The sequence below is a fragment of the Carassius auratus genome, chromosome 25, assembly GCF_003368295.1.
Source record: "Carassius auratus strain Wakin chromosome 25, ASM336829v1, whole genome shotgun sequence".
In the NCBI taxonomy this organism is placed as follows: domain Eukaryota; kingdom Metazoa; phylum Chordata; class Actinopteri; order Cypriniformes; family Cyprinidae; genus Carassius; species Carassius auratus.
The window spans coordinates 12,134,971-12,156,469 of record NC_039267.1 but is presented as its reverse complement, the minus strand read 5'-3'; the positions used below and the strand labels follow the sequence as shown (position 1 = coordinate 12,156,469).

The 21,499-nt window shown below is 35.9% G+C and overlaps 3 protein-coding genes across 4 annotated transcripts in view; 2 read left to right on the top strand and 1 right to left on the bottom strand.

Annotated features, from left to right (window-relative positions):
• immp2l (inner mitochondrial membrane peptidase subunit 2) overlaps nucleotides 1–6,635 on the top strand; it is an 85,544-nt gene extending 78,909 nt beyond the window's left edge. Inside the window, exon 6 of the mRNA XM_026202704.1 lies at nucleotides 6,232–6,635. Within this exon, the coding sequence (XP_026058489.1) occupies nucleotides 6,232–6,372 (141 nt within the window). The 3' untranslated portion in view covers nucleotides 6,373–6,635. The remainder of the gene's footprint in view (nucleotides 1–6,231) is intronic.
• Nucleotides 6,636–11,970: 5,335 nt separating this feature from the next.
• tmem60 (transmembrane protein 60) lies at nucleotides 11,971–14,537 on the top strand. Its single transcript, XM_026202707.1, has 2 exons — nucleotides 11,971–12,115; nucleotides 12,855–14,537. The coding sequence occupies exon 2, from the start codon at nucleotides 12,892–12,894 to the stop codon at nucleotides 13,294–13,296; it is 405 nt and encodes a 134-aa protein (XP_026058492.1). The 5' UTR covers nucleotides 11,971–12,115; nucleotides 12,855–12,891; the 3' UTR covers nucleotides 13,297–14,537.
• On the bottom strand, nucleotides 14,456–19,706 carry fgl2b (fibrinogen-like 2b). Of its 2 annotated transcripts, XM_026202651.1 has the most exons (3): nucleotides 16,998–19,706; nucleotides 16,347–16,958; nucleotides 14,456–15,319 (listed from the first exon to the last, which is right to left on the bottom strand). In XM_026202651.1, the coding sequence occupies exons 1-3, from the start codon at nucleotides 19,534–19,536 to the stop codon at nucleotides 14,616–14,618; spliced, it is 3,855 nt and encodes a 1,284-aa protein (XP_026058436.1). In that variant the 5' UTR covers nucleotides 19,537–19,706; the 3' UTR covers nucleotides 14,456–14,615. The 2 variants fall into 2 exon arrangements, with proteins under 2 accessions (XP_026058436.1, XP_026058434.1); XM_026202649.1 differs by having other exon boundaries at nucleotides 16,347–19,705.
• Between the last annotated feature and the right edge of the window lie 1,793 nt (nucleotides 19,707–21,499).

Genomic DNA, 21,499 nt, shown 5'->3' with positions numbered 1-21,499 from the left:
AGTATATTACTTAACTGATATTATTAAGGATTTTTATAAATTGAAATGAAAAAAGACTGTAAAAAAAAGATTAAAGTATTACTACTTTTATATGTATAGTTTTTTATGCATGTCACAACAGCAGTAAGACTTTCAAAATAACATTAAAGTTTAAAAAGAACATTTATATTGTCAAATATTAATAAAATTATAAATGTAATTAATGTTTTTATACACATACCAATAAAATAAAAGTGTTTTATTTTTTTATTTTATTTAATTTTTATAGTTTTTCAGCAATGATGCAAAAAATTTAACAAAAGTGTTGATAAAGACATTGATCATTTTACAAAGGATTCATTTTTTTTTTTTTTTTTTTTTTTTTTTAATCCTGAAAAGAAAAGGCAACTGCTTCAACAAAAATATTGAGCAGGATTATGTGATACTGGAGTAGTATAAAGTAGCTAAAAATGTATTCAAATAGAAAATAGGTGTTTTAAATTAGAATAATATTTCACAGTTGTACTGATTTTTGATGTTTTCAATTAAATAAATGCAGCTTTATTTAGATTTTTTCAAACACATTTAAAATCTCACCGTCCCCAAACTTTGAATGGTAGTGGAAATGACATACATTAAAAAATAATACAAACCTGATTCCAAAAAAAGGAATGGAATAATTTACAAATCTCAAACTTATATTTTATTCACAATAGAATATAGATAACATATCAAATGTTGAAAGTGAGACATTTTGAAATATCATTCCAAATATTGGCTCATTTGGGATTTCATGAGAGCTACACATTCGAAAAAAAGTTGGGACAGGTAGCAATAAGAGGCCAGAAAAGTTAAATGTACATACAGTATAAAGAACAGCTGGAGGACCAACTCGCAACTTATTAGGTCAACAGGCAACATGATTGGGTATGAAAAGAGCCTCAGAGTGGCAGTGTCTCTCAGAAGTCAAGATGGGCAGAGGATCAGTGGAGCAATATCAGAAAGGAGTTTCTCTGAGAAAAATTACAAAGAGTTTGAAGTTATCATCATCTACAGTGCATAATATCATCCAAAGATTCAGAGAATCTGGAAAAATCTCTGTGCATAAGGGTCAAGGCCGGAAAACCATGGATCCCTGTGATCTTCAGGCCCTTAGACGGCACTGCATCACATACAGGAATGCTACTGTAATGGAAATCACAACATGGGCTCAGGAATACTTCCAGAAAACATTGTCGGTGAACACAATCCACCGTGCCAATCGCCGTTAGGCTAAAACTCTATAGGTCAAAAAAGAAGCCATATCTAAACATGATCCAGAAGCGCAGGCATTTTCTCTGGGCCAGGGCTCATTTAAAATGGACTGTGGCAAAGTGAAAACTGTTCCGTGGTCAGACGAATCCTGACGCCATGTCATCCAGACTAAAGAGGACAAGGACAACACAAGTTGTTATCAGCGCTCAGTTCATGTTCAGTTGCATGAGTGTGTGTGGCATGGGCAGCTTACACATCTGGAAAGGCACCATCAATGCTGAAAGGTATATCCAAGTTTAGAACAACATATGCTCCCATCCAGACATCGTCTCTTTCTGGGAAGACTTTTCATTTTCCAACATGACAATGCCAGACCACATACTGCATCAATTACAACATCATGGCTGCGTAGAAGAAGGATCCGGGGACTGAAATGGCCAGCCTGCAGTCTAGACTTTCACCCATAGAAAACTTCTGCCGTATCATAAAGAGAAAGATGTGACAAAGAACACCTAAGACAGTTGAGCAACTAGAAGCCTGTATTAGACAAGAATGGGAAAACATTCCTATTCCTAAACTTGAGCAACTTGTCTCCTCAGTCCCCAGACGTTTGCAGACTGTTATAAAAAGAAGAGGGGATGCCACACAGCTGTAAACATGGCCTTGTCCCAACTTTTTTGAGATTTGTTTATGCCATGAAATTTAAAATCAACTTATTTTTCCCTTAAAATTATACATTTGTTACGTCATCTATGTTGTATTCTGAATAAAATGTTGAAATTTGAAACTTACGCATCATTGCATTCTGTTTTTATCCACAATGTCTACAGTGTCCCAACTTTTTTGGAATCGGGTTTGTAAAAAAAAAAAAGATTTAATTGTTGACTACAGCAGGTAAAGATGCAAAATAAAAATCAATTTGACATTTATTTCCAATTTCAAAATAGAATAGCATATTACAAATCAAGTATCCAGCCAGTCATTTTCTCAGGCATGTCACTAGCTGGTGTACATTCATCTGACCGATGGGAACTGTCTTTCAGGATGCAGTTTCAAAGGATCTTTTCTGGAAGTCACCACCGTAGGCAGATTCCACTACAAATAAAAAATTCAACAAACACTGACAAAGATTGCCACTTTCTGGGGACTTTGTTAACAGCCTTTATGCGCTGGAATGCCGCTTCCTGTAATGTACAGAGATTGAGGTATTATTGGTTCTTTGAAGAAGCTTCTTTGCTGCACGGATCCTCAGATACATTATTAAACACAGCAGTGATTCTTTCTCCCATCTCCACTCAGACTGTGACACGACTCGCTACAATCATTCGCAATATCTCACGATGTGTTACTCCGATTCGTCCTTGAAAAGTTTTTAAATGTTGGGATTTGCTTGCTTGGACTGAGAAAGTAAAACTAATCGTCCTGTCCGTTTAGTCACTGTTTCTTCAGTTTTGATGGTTTTGCACCGGCGGAGGTTTTCGAGCGTTTGTCCTCGGGAGGATTTTTAATGATGTTTCTTGTCAGAAAGCAAATGAATATGTTTCTCACTGAACCACATACTTCCTAGGTCTCTTTTATTATTGTTTCACATCCATTACCCAAAACACTTTTGGTTTTCCCCAGAGACCAGGTTGGAAACCGTAAGGGAGGGGTGTGAGAGATATTTGGCGAAAAACGATCAGGTCATATATCACTAATCATATATTCTCGCTGGATGTTTCAGGCAATTGCTTTCACTCTTGTCAGTACAGACTGCGCCGTTACCTTGGCTTGATGTTAGGTCTATTATGCAGCGAGATGTGTGTTTTTACGTGCATGCATGGAAGAAAAAAACATTTAAATCTTTAAAAGAATTAAAAATTTATATTTAATGCTGCAAAGGCTTCTAATGTTGTTGTTCGAAATATTTGGATTCTGAAATAATGACAATACTGCAGCATTACACAAAGCGCTGATTGAAAGTCAGGACACAATACCCTGACTGTCTGAGACTGTGTTTATTTTGCCCACAAAACACTACAAAATGTCACACGGATTCGACTCAGACATCCAATTTGTGGCCTTAAAGGGATAGTTCAGCTAAAAAATGAAATTTTGTTCATCATTTAACTCAGAACCTCTTCCGAACATTATTGTTACAATCCTGTAGGACAAACAAAATGTCATTTTGGACCCCGTTGACTTTCATTGATTGTTTGGACAAAATTACCTTTTGGTCAGTTTCTTAAGGCTGCATTTATTTGATAAATTTATTCCTGTGATCAAAGCTGAATTTCCTGCATCATTACTCCAGTCTTCAGAGTCACATGATCCTTTAGAAATCATTCTACTATACTGATTTATTATCAGTGCTGGAAAGGATTCTTTAAGTTAAAAAGAAGAGCATTTATTAAAAATTGAAATCTTGGTGTTAAATTGTTAAGAAGTGATAGCAAAGATTTATATTGTTAGAAAATATTAAGATTTTGAATGAATGCTGTTCTTTTTAACTATATATTCATCAAGTAATCCTGAAAAAAATATCACCGTTTCCAAAAAAGTATTTGGCAGCACAGCTGTTGCCAACATTGATAATTGTAAAAAATAATTCAGCATTTTAGAATGATTTGTGAATGATCATGTGATATTTTAGACTGGAGTTGATGACTGATGGAAATTCAGCTTTGCATCACAGAAATAAATTATATATGTATATAAGTATATTAAAACAGAAACCATTATTTTATAATGAAATGACATTTTGAAGGATTACTGTATTTTTTCGGTATTTTTTGTACATACAGTATTGTTCAAAATAATAGCAGTACAATGTGACTAACCAGAATAATCAAGGTTTTTCGTATATTTTTTTATTGCTACGTGGCAAACAAGTTACCAGTAGGTTCAGTAGATTCTCAGAAAACAAATGAGACCCAGCATTCATGATATGCACGCTCTTAAGGCTGTGCAATTGGGCAATTAGTTGAATTAGTTGAAAGGGGTGTGTTCAAAAAAATAGCAGTGTGGCATTCAATCACTGAGGTCATCAATTTTGTGAAGAAACAGGTGTAAATCAGGTGGCCCCTATTTAAGGATGAAGCCAACACTTGTTGAACATGCATTTGAAAGCTGAGGAAAATGGGTCGTTCAAGACATTGTTCAGAAGAACAGCGTACTTTGATTAAAAAGTTGATTAGAGAGGGGAAAACCTATAAAGAGGTGCAAAAAATGATAGGCTGTTCAGCTAAAATGATCTCCAATGCCTTAAAATGGAGAGCAAAACCAGAGAGACGTGGAAGAAAACGGAAGACAACCATCAAAATGGATAGAAGAATAACCAGAATGGCAAAGGCTCAGCCAATGATCACCTCCAGGATGATCAAAGACAGTCTGGAGTTACCTGTAAGTACTGTGACAGTTAGAAGACGTCTGTGTGAAGCTAATCTATTTTCAAGAATCCCCCGCAAAGTCCCTCTGTTAAAAAAAAGGCATGTGCAGAAGAGGTTACAATTTGCCAAAGAACACATCAACTGGCCTAAAGAGAAATGGAGGAACATTTTGTGGACTGATGAGAGTAAAATTGTTCTTTTTGGGTCCAAGGGCCACAGGCAGTTTGTGAGACGACCCCCAAACTCTGAATTCAAGCCACAGTACACAGTGAAGACAGTGAAGCATGGAGGTGCAAGCATCATGATATGGGCATGTTTCTCCTACTATGGTGTTGGGCCTATTTATCGCATACCAGGGATCATGGATCAGTTTGCATATGTTAAAATACTTGAAGAGGTCATGTTGCCCTATGCTGAAGAGGACATGCCCTTGAAATGGTTGTTTCAACAAGACAATGACCCAAAACACACTAGTAAACGGGCAAAGTCTTGGTTCCAAACCAACAAAATTAATGTTATGGAGTGGCCAGCCCAATCTCCAGACCTTAATCCAATTGAGAACTTGTGGGGTGATATCAAAAATGCTGTTTCTGAAGCAAAACCAAGAAATGTGAATGAATTGTGGAATGTTGTTAAAGAATCATGGAGTGGAATAACAGCTGAGAGGTGCCACAAGTTGGTTGACTCCATGCCACACAGATGTCAAGCAGTTTTAAAAAACTGTGGTCATACAACTAAATATTAGTTTAGTGATTCACAGGATTGCTAAATCCCAGAAAAAAAAATGTTTGTACAAAATAGTTTTGAGTTTGTACAGTCAAAGGTAGACACTGCTATTTTTTTGAACACACCCCTTTCAACTAATTCAACTAATTGCCCAATTGCACAGCCTTAAGAGCGTGCATATCATGAATGCTGGGTCTTGTTTGTTTTCTGAGAATCTACTGAACCTACTGGTAACTTGTTTGCCACGTAGCAATAAAAAATATACTAAAAACCTTGATTATTCTGGTTAGTCACATTGTACTGCTATTATTTTGAACAATACTGTACATTTATCAACATCAATAAAAATGACATATCAAAATAAAAATAAAAAAACATATATTTCATGTTATTTAATAAATAAATAAATAAATTTAAATAAAGATGAAAACAGAATAAAATACAAATTCAAAATAAAATCTAATTTAAAATATTAACAGAAATTATGAGAGATTTCAAATGGCTCTTCTCAGAGGTTCTCTATAGTATTTCAGACTCATATTGTGGTCTTGTCATGCTGTTAGAGTCTATATCTTCCTCTGCAGGTGAGTACATTATCACCCCTTCAAATCCCTCCAAACCCTGCAGATATTTACAGATCCCTCCAAATCAGGGTTTTTGGGAGCTTGTTGGATTCCCTCCCATGTCCTTCTGGCTATAAAAAGCAATGAGGTCCTTTTCTCTTCTAGCTAGAGATTTATTGCTTTGTATTCACTGGATGAGAAAAAACATGTAATTCTTCTTTTAGTTGCTCTTTGCTAAACGAGCTGTCAAAAGCGAGCTATCAAAAGAGTGTTTTGTTTGACTTTATAGAGCATTGCATGGTAGTTTCTGAGCAGAAGCTTGATGATTCTGATCTCCACAGGTTTCTCTGGGTCTTGTTCATGGTCGGGCGTCTCACATCATCTGGCCGCCCAGTCGGTGGCAGCGGATCGAGCCGTCTGTCCCTCTAGAACGAAGACCGCTGTTAAACTGGGATGGAGCAACAGAGGACGGTGATGACTGAAATGAAAGACAGTTGTACAACCATTTTAACTCTCATGTACAGTACATGTAAATCATGTGTTATGGACTTTAGAAATGTTCTTGTTGAATCCTTGTTGGTCAAATCAGAGCCCAAGAAACACTTTCTGTTCTTAGCCACAGTTAAAGCCATTATTATCAGTTGTACATATTCTTGACCCCTTTGTCAGGTTGATGTCAATGCATTGGTCATGACTCTGTCATACTCTTTTTAGTTTTTATTAATAAATCACATAGTCATACAGTTATCTGCCAAATGAATTATCTTTTAAGGTCATATTTAATCGATCGGTCTGTCTGTCTCTTCATATATATATATATATATATATATATATATATATATATATATATATATATATATATATATATATATATATATATATATATATATATATGGTAACACTTTAGAATAAGGTTCCATTAGTTAATGTTAGTTAATGTATTAATTAACATGAACAAACAATGAATAATACATTTATTACTGTATTTATTCATCTTCGTTAATGTTAGTTAATGAAAATACAGTTATTCATTGTTAGTTCATGGTAATTCACAGTGCATTAACTAATGTTAACAAGCACAACTTTTGATTTAAATAATGCATTAGTAAATGTTGAAATTAACATCAACTAAGATTTATAAATGCTGTAGAAGGATTGTTCTTGCTTAGTTCATGTTAACGAAAGTAGTTAACTAACATTAACTAATGGACCCTTATTCTAAAGTGTTACCATATATATATATATATATATATATATATATATATATATATATATATATATATATATATATATATATATATATATATATATGTGTGTTTGTGTGTGTGTGTGTGTAATGTTTTATTTATATACGTTGAAAATCTTATCCTATAAAAATCACACATAAACACAGAGAAAGAGAGACCTTGTTAAACAAACAAACAAAAAAATGCTAAAACCTTTCTTAGAGAACCAGCTTCTTTGAATAAAAGCATGTATTATACAAAAAAAATGATACTGCATTAACGTTACAAAAAGAAGCTTTTCTACCAGAATATCAACTCCACATTTTAAAACGCTGTGATTCTGTGGCAGAAAAATACCCCTTTTTTTCTTTCTTCTATATATATTTAATAAAACATGCATGTTTTATATTTATCCAAATACATATTTATATTAAAGGTTACTTTTTAATTGGTTCTTCTAAGATTTTCAACTTTTAAGTAACCCAATTACTGTAGTGAGCTTTGAAAATGGCTTGTTAAAAGTTAGTTGCTCATGTGTCTTATAGGAATAGTTTACCCAAAAATGTACTCACTCAGACCAAGATTTAGAATAGATTTAGAGAAATTACAACACATTGCATCATGCTCATCTAAGGATCCTCTGCAGTGAATGGGTGCCGTCAGAATGAGAGTCCAAACAGCTGATTAAAAACATCACAAACAACTGCAAGTAATTCACACAAAAAGAGATGCATGTTTGTAACAAACAAATGTCCTCAATCCATAATATTGCTATCTCCAGCAAAAACGTATTCTCGTCTGAATCAGGAGAGAAAAATTTGCACCGAAGCAAAAGTTTAAAGTTAAAATGATTTAATGATGGATTATTTGTTACAAACACACAGCTTTTTACACAAGATTTAATTGATGGACTGGAGCCGTGTGGATTATTTGTGTATGATTGTGATGTTTTTATCAGCTGTTTGAACCCTCATTCTGACGGCACCCATTCACTGCAGAGGATCCATTGGTGAGCAGGTGATGTAATGCTAAAGCAAACTCATCTACATCTTGGATGGCCTGAGGGTGACCACATCACATGTTTTTATGGCAGCTATTTACAACTTCCAAATAATGCCAATACATTTAAATCAAATTAAGCTTTTGCTTATGTTCTTCTGAATGTCAAATCTGGCACATCCACCTGTTCTTTGTTGTGTATGAAGTATTTTCATATGCACAAATCCAATGTGAAAGCACAAATGGCTGCAATTTTATATTGATCTCATGCTGCCTAAGATAGATTTGCGCTTAAATGCTATAGCTATGAATTTTCCGATTGCTCTAAGACAGGCTTCCTCGAGGGGGTCGAACATCATGCAAGACTAAACTCGATAGGATTTAATGTGAGTGGCCACAGGTCAATACGGATATTCACACAAGGCTGTGATGAGTTCAATGGCTGTCAAACATAAATCAACACAGACAGCCCTAGGGCTAAAGTACTCCAGGGAATAGGCACAAATCTTAGGGTACTGCAGGAACTGGAGATAATGGAGCTGCAGCCAAGCGGGGCCTGAAGATCCTTGATTTGAAACGGTGTGTGTGTGTATGACAGAAACCTGTATTTCACGTCTGACACTCTGCATTCGCTTCCCATTCAGAGTAAATAAGATGTCTTGCAGTGGTGACGAAGCATGATTTTGATATCAAGCTTTTAATCTTCTAGAAGGACACGGGGAATGAGCATGTCGTAGCAGCCTATTTCAGTTCCCACAAAGCTCTTCAGAGGGGAAGCAATTTCTCATTGAACATGACAACCACATTACATACCCACAAGAGCAAATTGAAGCCCCAAATTGAATTTACCTTACAGAATCACAGAGATCTGCACTTTGGATGTTGATGTAAATGCAAGCTGAATTGTGTATCTTTCGCATGAAGCTGTTTTGTACTGGAGATACTCGCATGTAGTTCATCATGTGTTTTTTTTATGTTTAAATGGGGTTATTCTGCATTCCAGTCAACTCGGAACTCAGAAGAGAAGAAACTGTTCAATAAAGTCGCCATTTTTGTTCTCTTTGCACACAAAAAGTATTCTCGTAGCTTCATAAAATTACAGTTTGCTTCCACATGGACTATTTTAATGATGTCCTTACTTTCTTTCTGGGCCTTGAATGTTTCAGTTGCATTGCTGTCTATGGAGGGTCAGAAAGCTCTCAGATTTCATCAAAAATATATTTTTGTGTTCCAAAGATGAATGAATGCCTTGCTGATTTGGAACGACATGAGGGTGAGTATTTAACAGAATTTTCATTTTGGGTGGACTGTCCCTTTAAATCTAAAGAAAAATGAAGATTGAAAATTATTATTCTTAGAATTATGGTTGATTGGGACATGGATATCAGTTGTCCCTATTCACTTTCATTGTGTAAAAATAGAACTGCTTGTTTACTTTCAAATATATATAGTGTTCCACAGAAGAATTCTAATCACAGGTTTGGAACGGCATGAGGGTGAGTAAATAATGATTTTTATTTTGGGGTGAACGGTCCCTTTAAATTCCCATTTCGTAGATATTGAATTTTGTCATGCCATATGTTCAGGTTAGAATGCCAAATTGGTTTTATATATATATATATATATATATATATATATATATATATATATATATATATATATATATATATATATATATATATATATATATATATATATGTCACCAAAATATGCTCAAAAATAGACAAAGCCACAAAGCTCAGTTATATGTGAGGCACAGGGACACAGTACTACAGGGAATATTTTTAATATTTACTGGGCAGTAAATAAATAAGAATAAAAAGGGCTCTATCTTTACCTTAATTTTAAATATTCATATTCATAGTCGATGCATAAAGTTGTGCCAGATTGAAGGAACAAATTATGCTAAGGCCAGATAAGGATAATATTTTCTCATCCCTCAGTGTCACCATATGATGTAATTTTAAAATGATAACAGTTCATAAAACCAGGTAAGACAATTGTGTTGCTTAATAGTTTTGTAAAAACTATGATAATACTATTCAAAATAATAATATTACTTCAGCATGGATGAATTAAATTAACCAAAGTAACAGTAAAGATGTTGCAAAAAAAATATTTCTAATAAATGCCTTTCTTTTGAATTTTCCATTCATAAAAAAAAAAAAAATAGGAAAACCTTATCATGGTTTCTATAAAAATATGAACAAGCACAACTTGAATTTAGCAGTATAACAAACAATGTTTCATGGGAAAATACATATTGTCTGAGAAAGGGAAGACACTTACATTTCTCATTTTCATTTGCATTGAATTTAAAGTTAAAGATTCAATCAATGTAACCAGTATAGTGGTTTTACCCGTGGTAAACCACTTTTAAAAGCAATACATTTCACTGTTGCGTTTACTCCCTAAAAAAAATAACTACTTTATTTAGTTACTTTTTATGGAAAGTAATATTTACTTTTTCTCATCTGACTTGTCTTCATTTTTCTCTCTTCTAAAAAAAAAAAAAATGATACATTGTCTGAAGTCATATTTGCTTATTAGTTTTGGTAATGAGGAGTGTGTGTGCAGTCTGAAACACCTTGTGCGTCCTCATAAAAAGCTCTCGATTCACTCATGTGGTGGCAACAGGCTGCAGAATCAGACTGACCCAATTAAAACAGCATCCTCGGCTCAGGGCCTCAAGGCAGCTTGCAGTTGTGTGGTTTCACTGATAAGCCACACGGAGCAAAGAAACCCCTCTTTATTATTACCTGGCTTTTGTGCTAACACTCCCTCAAGGCCTCAGTAATGGCAGCCACAACAGGACATTTGCAAAGGGTAATAAGCTCATTAACTGATTCAGTATGGATGTGGCTTTTTGTGTGCTATCAATGCACCCTGCACCTTCTTGTCCAGACCCAAAAGGCTATTTTAGAAAACAGGTGATTGTAATAGTATATTGCAGATTAGTGGATCCTAATGGTTATCTCGGGTGTGGAATCAACCTGAGAGTAATCTGAAAAGTTTTCTTTCATCCCGAGGGTGAGAAAACTTCTGTACTCTCATGGCAAGACAAATGACAAACGCTGCTTTTACAGAGATGTAAATATGTGCGAACCTGAAGCAAAATATTGGGATAATGATTCATGTATATTGTTTTAAGGCCAGATTCATCTTTAGAGCCTCACTATTAAGGACCAGATGGCTAGCAATGCCACCTAAAGCTCAACATAATGAAACAACGCCATCGTGAGGCTAAATAAAGACATTTTAATAACGTTCTTACATTTCAAATAATTTTTCTTTTTATACCACTCTCCTGATTAATCTTGTTTTGTTTTCTCTTTTGGAAGGAAAATGAGATTAAAAGCTGGCAGAACACATTAGCTAGTTAGCTAGTTCACTCAAAAATGGAAATTAAGTCACGTGCTCACCTCTTGTGTTGTTGTAATGCCATATATCCTTCTTTATATTTCAGACCACAAACGGAGAAATTCAAAGAAATGTCCCACTCGCGAGCACGTATAAGCTTTTTAAAATGTAAATGTAAAATTAAAGCTTTCTTTCTTTCTTCTTCTTTTTGTAAAGATGTCACAGTCCACTGTGCTGTCTGTCCAAGTGTTCTGTCGGTATACAGTAGGTTTTATTAAAAAACAAACCTAATTTTAATGTATTTTGTGTCGTTTGTGCACTGCTGCACATTCATGCCAAATCCAAATTAATCCAAATAAAATAACTAAATAAACGTGTATAAATATCTGACCGTGTAAGGCACAATTCATCTTAAATTATTTGGAACAATGTACAATTTTAATTTAATTTAATTTAATTCGCCCGGCTGTTTAATGCGCGTCCTCCAGTCCGGTAGACAGCGCTGCGCGTGCATCAACTTAGTCTTTCAAGAGAAGTTGTTTTGAAAACGCCAGTGTTAAAATACACACAGTCCAGAAAAGGGACTTCGTCTTTAATCATTTAACTCTCTCACCAGAAGGCCAGCAGTGTTGTATCATCGGTAAGTTTTTCTGTCCGTGTGTTTTTCCCCCTCTTCCCGTCGGTTTGCCTTCATTAACACACAGTAATCCGGTCATGCTAGTTTTGTGCTAATAATGAATAGCACCTTAATTATAAGAATGTGTCAGGATGGAACAGTCAATATTAAAAATGAATAAATACAAGAAATGTATGTTTGTTATTGAAACCGAACAATTTTGTATTGCATATTAAATACAGCTTGATGGGTACTTAAATAAACGTAGAGGCACTTACTGTAAGTAAAACAGTTTATATTTCAAACAAATCGCCCATTGCAGTATGTTAAGATGTTAAAATGAATGATTTAATGTTCAACTAATATTAAAACCACGTTTTAGCCTTTTGTAAATATGCATATCATCTCAAACGGCTCATAGTAAATATGCTAGGATACCATTTAGCCTAGGAAGTAAATACAATGCAGTTTACGTTAATACATATGATATTATCAACGTATCAATGAAAAAACGATTTAAAAATGTTTATATATATATATATTTGTTAATTGTGTAATCTATTAGTACTAATATTATTATCAATTATGCGTTTATACTATTAATACTAATATTGTAAATTACATAAAAAAAAATACATTTAATAACATCTTACTACTTGAAATGTCCCTCTTTTGCTTTAAAAGCAGCATGAACTCCACTATATAAAATTGACAATGTAAATGTAACTCATACTTCCCATGATAAATGTTTTGTCTCTTTCAGATCCACTTAATGCTGTGCCCTTAGGCCAGCGTTTCAAATGAACATGTCTCTTGCTCAAAGAGTTCTCCTGACATGGATCTTCACACTTATATTCCTTATCATGCTGGTCCTCAAGTTGGATGGGAAGATCTTTTGGAGCTGGTTCCTCATCTTCCTTCCTGTCTGGACCTTTGATCTTATTCTTCTCCTCATGCTCATTGTCAAAATGGCAGGTCGGTGCAGGCCGGGCTTTGAGCCTCGCAATGGGGCGGAGAACTTGAAGAAGCGCCTGTGGTACCTCATGGCCATGCTGCTTAAACTGGCATTTTGTCTGACGCTCTGTGCCAAACTAGAAGGCATAATGGACATCTTGGTGAGCTCTGTTTGCATCCCTCTGTGGGCACTGCTCATCGGAGCTATGGCCGAACTGGGCTACAACGTTTTCCACTTTAGAAGAGACTGAACATATGAATGGTATTCTTTGAAAGCCAGCTTTACTGTATTCTTCGGGAATGAAATCATCTTGAAAGTAGATGTTATTCATAAAGAAGGGAATATATAACGGACAATAAGAATGTACATCTGTTTCGAGCTCTTTATCAGGAGTTGCTTGTTTCTTTCAGGCTCAAGAGTGACTATGCTGAATAGCTTACGTTTCTGGTTCACAATGATGCAGGGAGGGTTACGTATTTTGACTCTGGTGAGTTTCCACTCAGGTGACTGAAATGACTGATTGTGAATGCTGCTCAGAATATTTCTAGCATTTTAGTGAAACACTGAGATCATTAGCGGCATACTGTAATGGACATTTGAAAAATAACCGTTAACGTGCTGCATACACACTGTTTTTCTACCAGTACTGTAACACAACATGGTTTGCTTAAAGAAAAGACATGCATTCTACAATAATGGTGTATATTTATGAATCTTCATTTCTTTATCATGCACTTATGCTTTGCATTCCAGATCTTGCGTTATAAATGTTTACAAAATGTAATTAAAATTTTCTCTTGCGCAGAGTGTGTAAATAATAATAAAGAGTAATAACAGCATTCTTGTATTTACAAGATGCATATTTATTTTATTTATAACAAGTATGTTGAGTAAGTGCACAGTTATTATATTTACAAATGTTTCCAAGATCATGCAGAAAAGGTGTTACAATTCAAATTTAGTAATGTAGTCATTCGTTATAAATAATTAAATTATGACCCTCATTTTTAACTGAAATTGATATTTCCTCTCAGAAAGAGTTGTCTGTCTTTTTGGGGTGTACATCCATACAGTGTTTGAAAATAACTCTTAGTGTTAATTCAAAATTCCTACACTGTACAATTAAAATAATTACAGATCTTTTCATTCCGCTGGTAAAATCCAGCAATTTGTATTTTTTTTTTTCTCAAATTCTACAAATATCCATGTAAAGTAGTCATGGATTGGCCCAGACTTACAAACATTTTAGTGTTTTTAAGTTAATTACAATATACAAGATCATAGCTGAATCTGTAAGTAGCATGGTTTCATGTCTTATGCAATGTTCAAAGCAACACGAGGCTCAAATGTGTATTCTATGTATTGTACTAATGCATATGTGTGAAGCTCCAAAAAAACAACAACATAGATACAGAATAACAGAAACATTTATTGTTTATTCATGTTCTGACACCTACCTTATATTCTCTATTAATAAAGCAATAAACATGAGTAGCAATATGCTTAAGGCACTTGCCTTTTTTTCTACAATCTAACTTAAAAAGAGAATTAGAATTGGTGGGTATAATATTACTTGGCATAGTTTTTAGGTCTAATCATCATTTTAACAGTCTTAAATGATTGTCTATCATTGGTTGGATAATATTCCATTGTAATGTTGTGCCATGTACCCCAAAATATCCCATTACGTAGCCCTTTGTATTTTGATTGATAATATCTCCCATTTAAGTTTGCAGACATGCATGCATCGAACCACCAGCCTGAGCTGTAATAGGCCCCGCAGTTTCCAGAGGGATAATGGTCATTGTCTCTGTCCGGAGTGGTAAAGAGTTTCTGGTCGTGATTGTACTTCTTACTAAACTGCATGGCATTACCAGCTGTACCAGAGTAACCACCAATGGACAGGCGGTATTGTTGGCTTTCATTGGCCACATAGAAGTGGTCATAATGGGCGTATTCTTTGATGCCTGCAAAGTCTTCGATTTCTATTCGCAATGACATGTTCTTTGCCTTTGTCAACAAGTGGATCTTGTCATTGCCAAGCCAAAACTCGCCTATTAGTTTACCAAATCCATTTTTGTACTCGTCCCATGTGTGATTGAAACTTGTGCTGCCATCAAAGCGATGCTGTATCAAAGTCCAGCCGCCTCCAGAAGACTCCATGTCACAGAAAACAGGAAACATGCTGCTCTTTGGTTGTGGCATTACACTATAAACACCATTCCTTCGGGACTTCATAATGTAATCAGCGCAGTCTTGTGCAGGTCCTTTTTCTGTGGTCAATAAAAACAGTTTTAGGTTACCTCATTCTTTGTTTATGAAAAATGCATTTACAATGTATAAACAGCCTAAGACTGCATGCTTAAAACCATTTCTGTGGAATTATCTTTCAATTAGAGAAGCACTGTTATTTGTAAAGCTACTTTGAAAACATTTCTTGTGGACAGCCCAATAAAAATGAATTCAATTGGGTTGAAATTGGAAAAAATAAATGTTCCGCTGAAAATCTGGATCTTATGAATTTAAAGAATGCAGAGCAAGATGATGCACTGAAATTGTTTTCTAACCATCTTTATTTAAGACCCAAAGAACAAAACTGCATTCGATAGACTATACATAAGATTTTGTTTAAAAGATATGCAAAAGCTGTTTTATACATAGAAATTCGGACCACCTGGATTTTATTTATCCATGGTTTCAAGAGTTTACAATGGGCCAAACTTCAGACTCCAATCTCCGGACAAGTGAATTTGGCACTAGGCATGGAATGGTACTGAACTTCTGTGTGCATTATGCATTGCAAAAAAGACTTTGCCTTTGAACCTTTCCTCAAGCTCAACAAAGACACCACATCCTAATACATCAGACAAAGAAGAGGCCCATAGCTGGTCCTCTTTACCAAAACCACATCTGCTACTCAGATGAGAATCTATATCCACTTCTCATTGTTATGGAATCCTATCACACTATCAAGATAAAGTGCGGGGTAACTGAACATGTGTTAAAAGAATATGTTCGTATTATATTATTATTTCCTGGGAATGATTATCTGTGTACTTGTAGTTATTTTTGGACATGTGTCCCTGTTTGCACTCTGATAAAACCTTGGATATATCTATACAAAGAGTCAAACTGACTTATCCCACTGTACTGTAAGCTTTGTGTCAAATAAACATACACTGCTGCCATATTCTAAACACTCTGGAGGGCCTTTTACAGTGTGAATTAAGAGTAAATACTCTTTCAACATGTTTCTTAAAAAATAAACATTAACATGGGTTATGTAAGAAAATTCCTCACCTCTTCTAGCGTCCACTGGGGGCCTGGTCTGGGTTGTAGACTGTTGGGTTGACGTAGTGTTACAATCACTGTCACAGATGCTGTGGATGTTGTTATTCACTTGCTCACTCCTTGTTACCTCATCACTGACTGCATGTGATTTAAATCCCTCGGCAGTGTTCTCGGGGCTGAGTGTGAAAAGCTTTGAGCCTTGAATTTCTTCAACATTTGTAAGCGTTTCCAAAACAACTGGATCTGTGTACCTCTCTCCATTGTACCCTTGGGCAGTGTCCGCGCTGTTTGGGTTAGGTAATATCTCCCCAGAGTTTTCTAGCGCTCTGTCTTTATTCAATTGAATTAGTTCCAGTTCTCTTGTTGCTCCAATTCTTTCAAAGCTTATAGGTGTTTCCCAACTATCATTTTTAGTCATTTCAACATGTGTATTTGTCACTTTATGAATATATTTTGGGTTGTCTTTATGGTTTGTGTCCATAAATGATACTGTTGAGGCGGTAAATAGATTTGTTCCTGGTTCCTTAGATGACTCTTTCTTTAACGTTGGTGCAGTTGGTCTTTTCTTTCCACTGCTAATCTTGTCCACCTCAAATGGTTGTTGATTGCTGGTATCATCAGATCCCAAATTAAAAATCTTGCTTTCTTTCCCACCAGTAGGTGAATTCAAGGCTCCACTTTGCAGATTGTTATGATCCTCTGTACTCCCAGTCTCACTGTTATCTCTAAGTTGGTTCTTACTTTGTTGGACCTTATCCAAATCTTGTACGTTACTTGAATTTTGAGACTCTGGTTGTGATTGTGACTCTGTACTGTTGTTTTTTAACCATTTATTATCCAATACATTTGACCCCATTGCCAGCGGAATGGGTTTGGTTTCTTCTGTTTGTTCTTGTTGTCTTGCACCAGTGGGACTAGAGAATTGAGTCACTGTGCTTACTTTTGTCTTGAAGCCTCTGGTTGTGTTTGGCATAGTTTGAAGGTTTGACCTCCTTATATAGCTTGGTCTTATAATTCCAGAGCCATTTCTCCAAGAAATATTGGCATTTCTGACTGGGATTGACAGCTTTGAATGTACCCCAACACTTTTGTTTGCTGACATGTTACTCATCACATTAGGTTGTCTTAGTTTGTTTACTCTCTGTGAAATCACAGTTGTTAGATGTCCATCAGGGTGTCTTAATGGTTTTGGCATCACATACCTTTTGTTGTCTTGACTTACTCCACGGATCTTGCTGATGTTTTTCCTGCTGTTCTGAAATCGTCCCTCTCCAGCTGGAGCTTTGAGCGGAGTTACTGAAATTCTCCTTGTCCCCTGGCCTATTACTTGTGATTGAACCCTTCTGGTCATACTCACTGTACTATTAGTCAATTTACTCTTTACAGTTGGGACAAGGGTGGGCTTCACCAGATCTTTTTCCGGAAGGGTGGCTTTACTGTGGCTTGATAGGTTCTTCTTTATAGTACCTGCACTCAGCGAGTTGACCCCAATATGCTCATTTGCCCCTTCAATGAACGTGCCTGGCTGCATCTGATCTTTAAGTTCTGGAGACAGTGGATTAACTGTCCTTTCATTAAAAGTGCTGTGAGCCTTTTTCAAAATTGTGGAATTAAGTTGTCTGTTATTTGTTTCTGTAATTGGATTTAGATATTTAACATTTTCCACCTGTATTCCTGAGAAAGTCAAGTCTTCTCTATTCAAATTGGAGCTAGTCTCTTCCTCACTACTAATAGCTGCCAGACTTTCACTCAGTCCCATTTGCTTTTTTTCCTCTTTAATCGTGTTTGGCTGTTCAGCTTGGTTCATAACACTAGAGATTGGCTTATTTGTTACTGTGTGACTCACATCACCCTGGTTTTCCTTCCTCAGATTTGGGAGTCTTGTAATCGCAGTCTTGTTTACTATTCTTAAATTGTCCTCCGTAATTTTAGTTACTTGGCTTGCAACGTCCAGGACATGTCCATCATCTGTTCTGGGACCAGAAACCCTATCGATGTCTTGATTGTTTTGGTCATCTGTTGATGGGGTTGGCCCACTTAATGCACCAGGTTTTGTGTTTGCTGTTCGAGGACTTGTTTTCTTGACCCTCATAACCCCACTTCTCACTGGGGAAAATCCAGCCTCTTCTTGCTCAGGCGTGACCGTGTCTTCAGACTGTAGATTGTGGATCCTCACCAAAGCAGGGTTCTTCAGTCTGTCTTCATTGGTAACCTTAATAACTCTACTGTTTATGTAGGATCCCTTTGGTCTCGGTGATCCACCTACTCCAGGAAACTTAACAACCCTTCTGTTCACAGCTGATGTGCTTAAATCCATTATCTTAGTGTTTGCATCCCTTGAAATGCTGCTTAATCCATTCGAATTAGGCACATCCTGCACTCTTATTCTTGCCGTCAGGATGCCACTGATGTTCTTTGCAAGTCCATCTCTGAGACTGTTTGGCTGCTGTTTCCCATGGGTTGAGGATTGTACGGCTTCCTTTTTTCCAGGAAGGGACTCTTCTATTAAATCACTTTGCTTAGACTTCAGTTCCCTCTCTGACTCCTCAGGTGTAGGCGAGAGCACCTGTTTGACCTTGGATATGTCCTCAGGGGTCTCGTCAAGTGAGGGGTTAAATATTTTTACTTCTCTGCTCACCTCAGACCTCTGATCTGTGGTGCCTTGGTTTTTAAAAATCCTTGGGGCAATGTTCCATTCCTGACTTCTCAAAATGGAATGATCAAGCCTCTTTACACCATCCTTGATGGTTCCCTCACTTTCTGAAGTGTCTCCTTGCAGTAAGGTTGAAGTTAAGATCCGGACTACTTGTTCTCCACTATGGCTTTGTGTTTCCTTGGTGATGTTATGCCTTGGAATTTGAGGTCTCATTTTCTTTTCCTCGCCGTATTCTTTCTGTCCATTTCTCTGGATACTATGTCTGTCCTTACATTCTTGGCAGTCCCTCCTTAGCTGGTTAACAACTTCCTTTAGGTCCTGCAGCTCTTTGGCCATTTTCTCCAGCTCTCTAAAAGGCCTGGGAAGCTGTATGGAGAGAGGAGGGAGGGTGAGTTGATAAGGGCACAAGTTCTCCTCGTCCCCGCAGTGCCCCAGGGGCTTCAGCGTTACCCATGAAGCAACGTCCTCTGAGGTCTCTGGGCAGATGTGAGACACAGAAAATGCTAACAGGCTTCCACATATGTAAAACACAGCAAGCCACATCGTGTCCTGTATTGTAAGCAGGTCTGTTCAGTGTGTCGAAGAGTGTTTGAGAGAGAAGATTCAGGAGAGACTGGAGGACCACCTCCCTTTATAGAAGTATGAGAGGGGCGATACTCTGTGATGACTCAACTGAGGAGTGTAACAGCCTCCTATCAGAACAGCCAGCAAAAATATACTCAATATTTCAATAATATTTCTCATTATGTGCCTTTGCTCATTATTAATGTAATTTATTTTTTTTTGTGATTATTGACAACACTATGCGTATACACATTAAAACCTGAGATTAATCAGTCTTTGGTTGCTGATGATGTTGTTTCCCCTGTTACAATTTCAAAAAATTCCTTAAGCAAGATATCATTTAACAATGCAAAAAACATGCTATAAAGAATAATGTATAAATATATATTTATTTATTTTCTTACTGTACTGGCAGTGAAAGCATTTTTAAAAACAAAAAAATGAAATCTGCTAGTGCAGTAAAATAAATTGAATAAAAGATACTGCATTCATATCTTATCCCTATTAAATGTGTTTTAAGGACAACATTTTTTGCAGAGTTGCAATCACCTAGATCCTATATAGCCAGCATGTCTTTGTTTTAAACATATATTTTGTTTTCCAGTGGTGTCCATAAAACAATTACTCTTTTATTTATTGTTTAAAATATTTGATTGTGTATTTTCTTCCAATAATAAACACTCTCACGACAACTGGTAATAATTAATAGGAAATGGCAAAATTATAATTATACAATATTTAAAAATGTAGATAATGCAATAAGAGGTTAGGTTTTACTGGTCTTTTTTTTTTTTTTACAGTCATGGGTTTAAGTTTGGGTTGTACATTTTTGTTTTTATTTCATTCATTGGTTTTTGCAATCTCATAAAAATGTTAAGACTTCACAAGTTTGCAATACCTGCTATTTTATGTACTGTATGTACAGTGAAATAGCATCCACATTGCTTCTCATATACATTTACATTATTTTAATCTTTTTAAGGGCATAAGAACTGAGAAGCACAATATGATTTGTCAAAGTCATTTGTGTTGGCTGTCCCCGACGTTTAATCAAAACCATCACACTTACAATCCATCTTTAATCTAGAACAAAATGCATTCTCTGCATATGTCATTTCCTTTCTCACATGTGCAGATATGCATACGTGCGAGAATCATGATGGCAGCAGCTTCCCAATATCCTGCCAATAAAGCAGCATGCCCCACACACATAGACATATGCACGCAAGCCACAGAAGATTCAGAGATGTATTGTAACTCTAAAAGGCGACGAGGCATATTCAGACGGGACTGTTTTTTCAAGTTATATTTGTGTTTCTTTGACATACTTTGAATTAAAGGTTTTTTTTCTCAAAAAACCTCCAACAATTATGAAACCAATGACTGTTGTTCAGCTAACTCCTAGACATTCTCTAAGAAGTCTAAATCCTGGACAGGACTGGGTGATTGTGGTGTTTATATAGTGAATATGATAGTGTCTTATATAAAATGTAATTATGGCACATTTTCTGAGATATTGCTCTTTACCATTCAAGATGATGACTACTTTACAAATAGCTGCCCAAGCATTACCATGTTGGCCAATTTTTGCTGACTAAATTGTCTATAGAGGATTTGGGAAATGGACATTGTCCACTTTAGCAAAAACTCCTGTCCAAATCAGTACTTGTAATGACAGACGTCCTTTGTTAACAATTGCAACTCAAATGTTGATTAGATCTGGCACCCCATGTCAAACAGAAAATATCATAACGAGAAATGTTGTAACAACCATATAAAACAATTGGAGCCATTGTAGTCCAAGTGTTTTTAATATCAAGAAAATCCCTGCACCAATGTTTAGAATGTCAACCTATGTTCAAACAGAACTGATTGTCTTACTGACTTCACAATTTTTATAGCACTCAGCAGTGGTCGTATTACGAGCCAACTACCAGTTTTA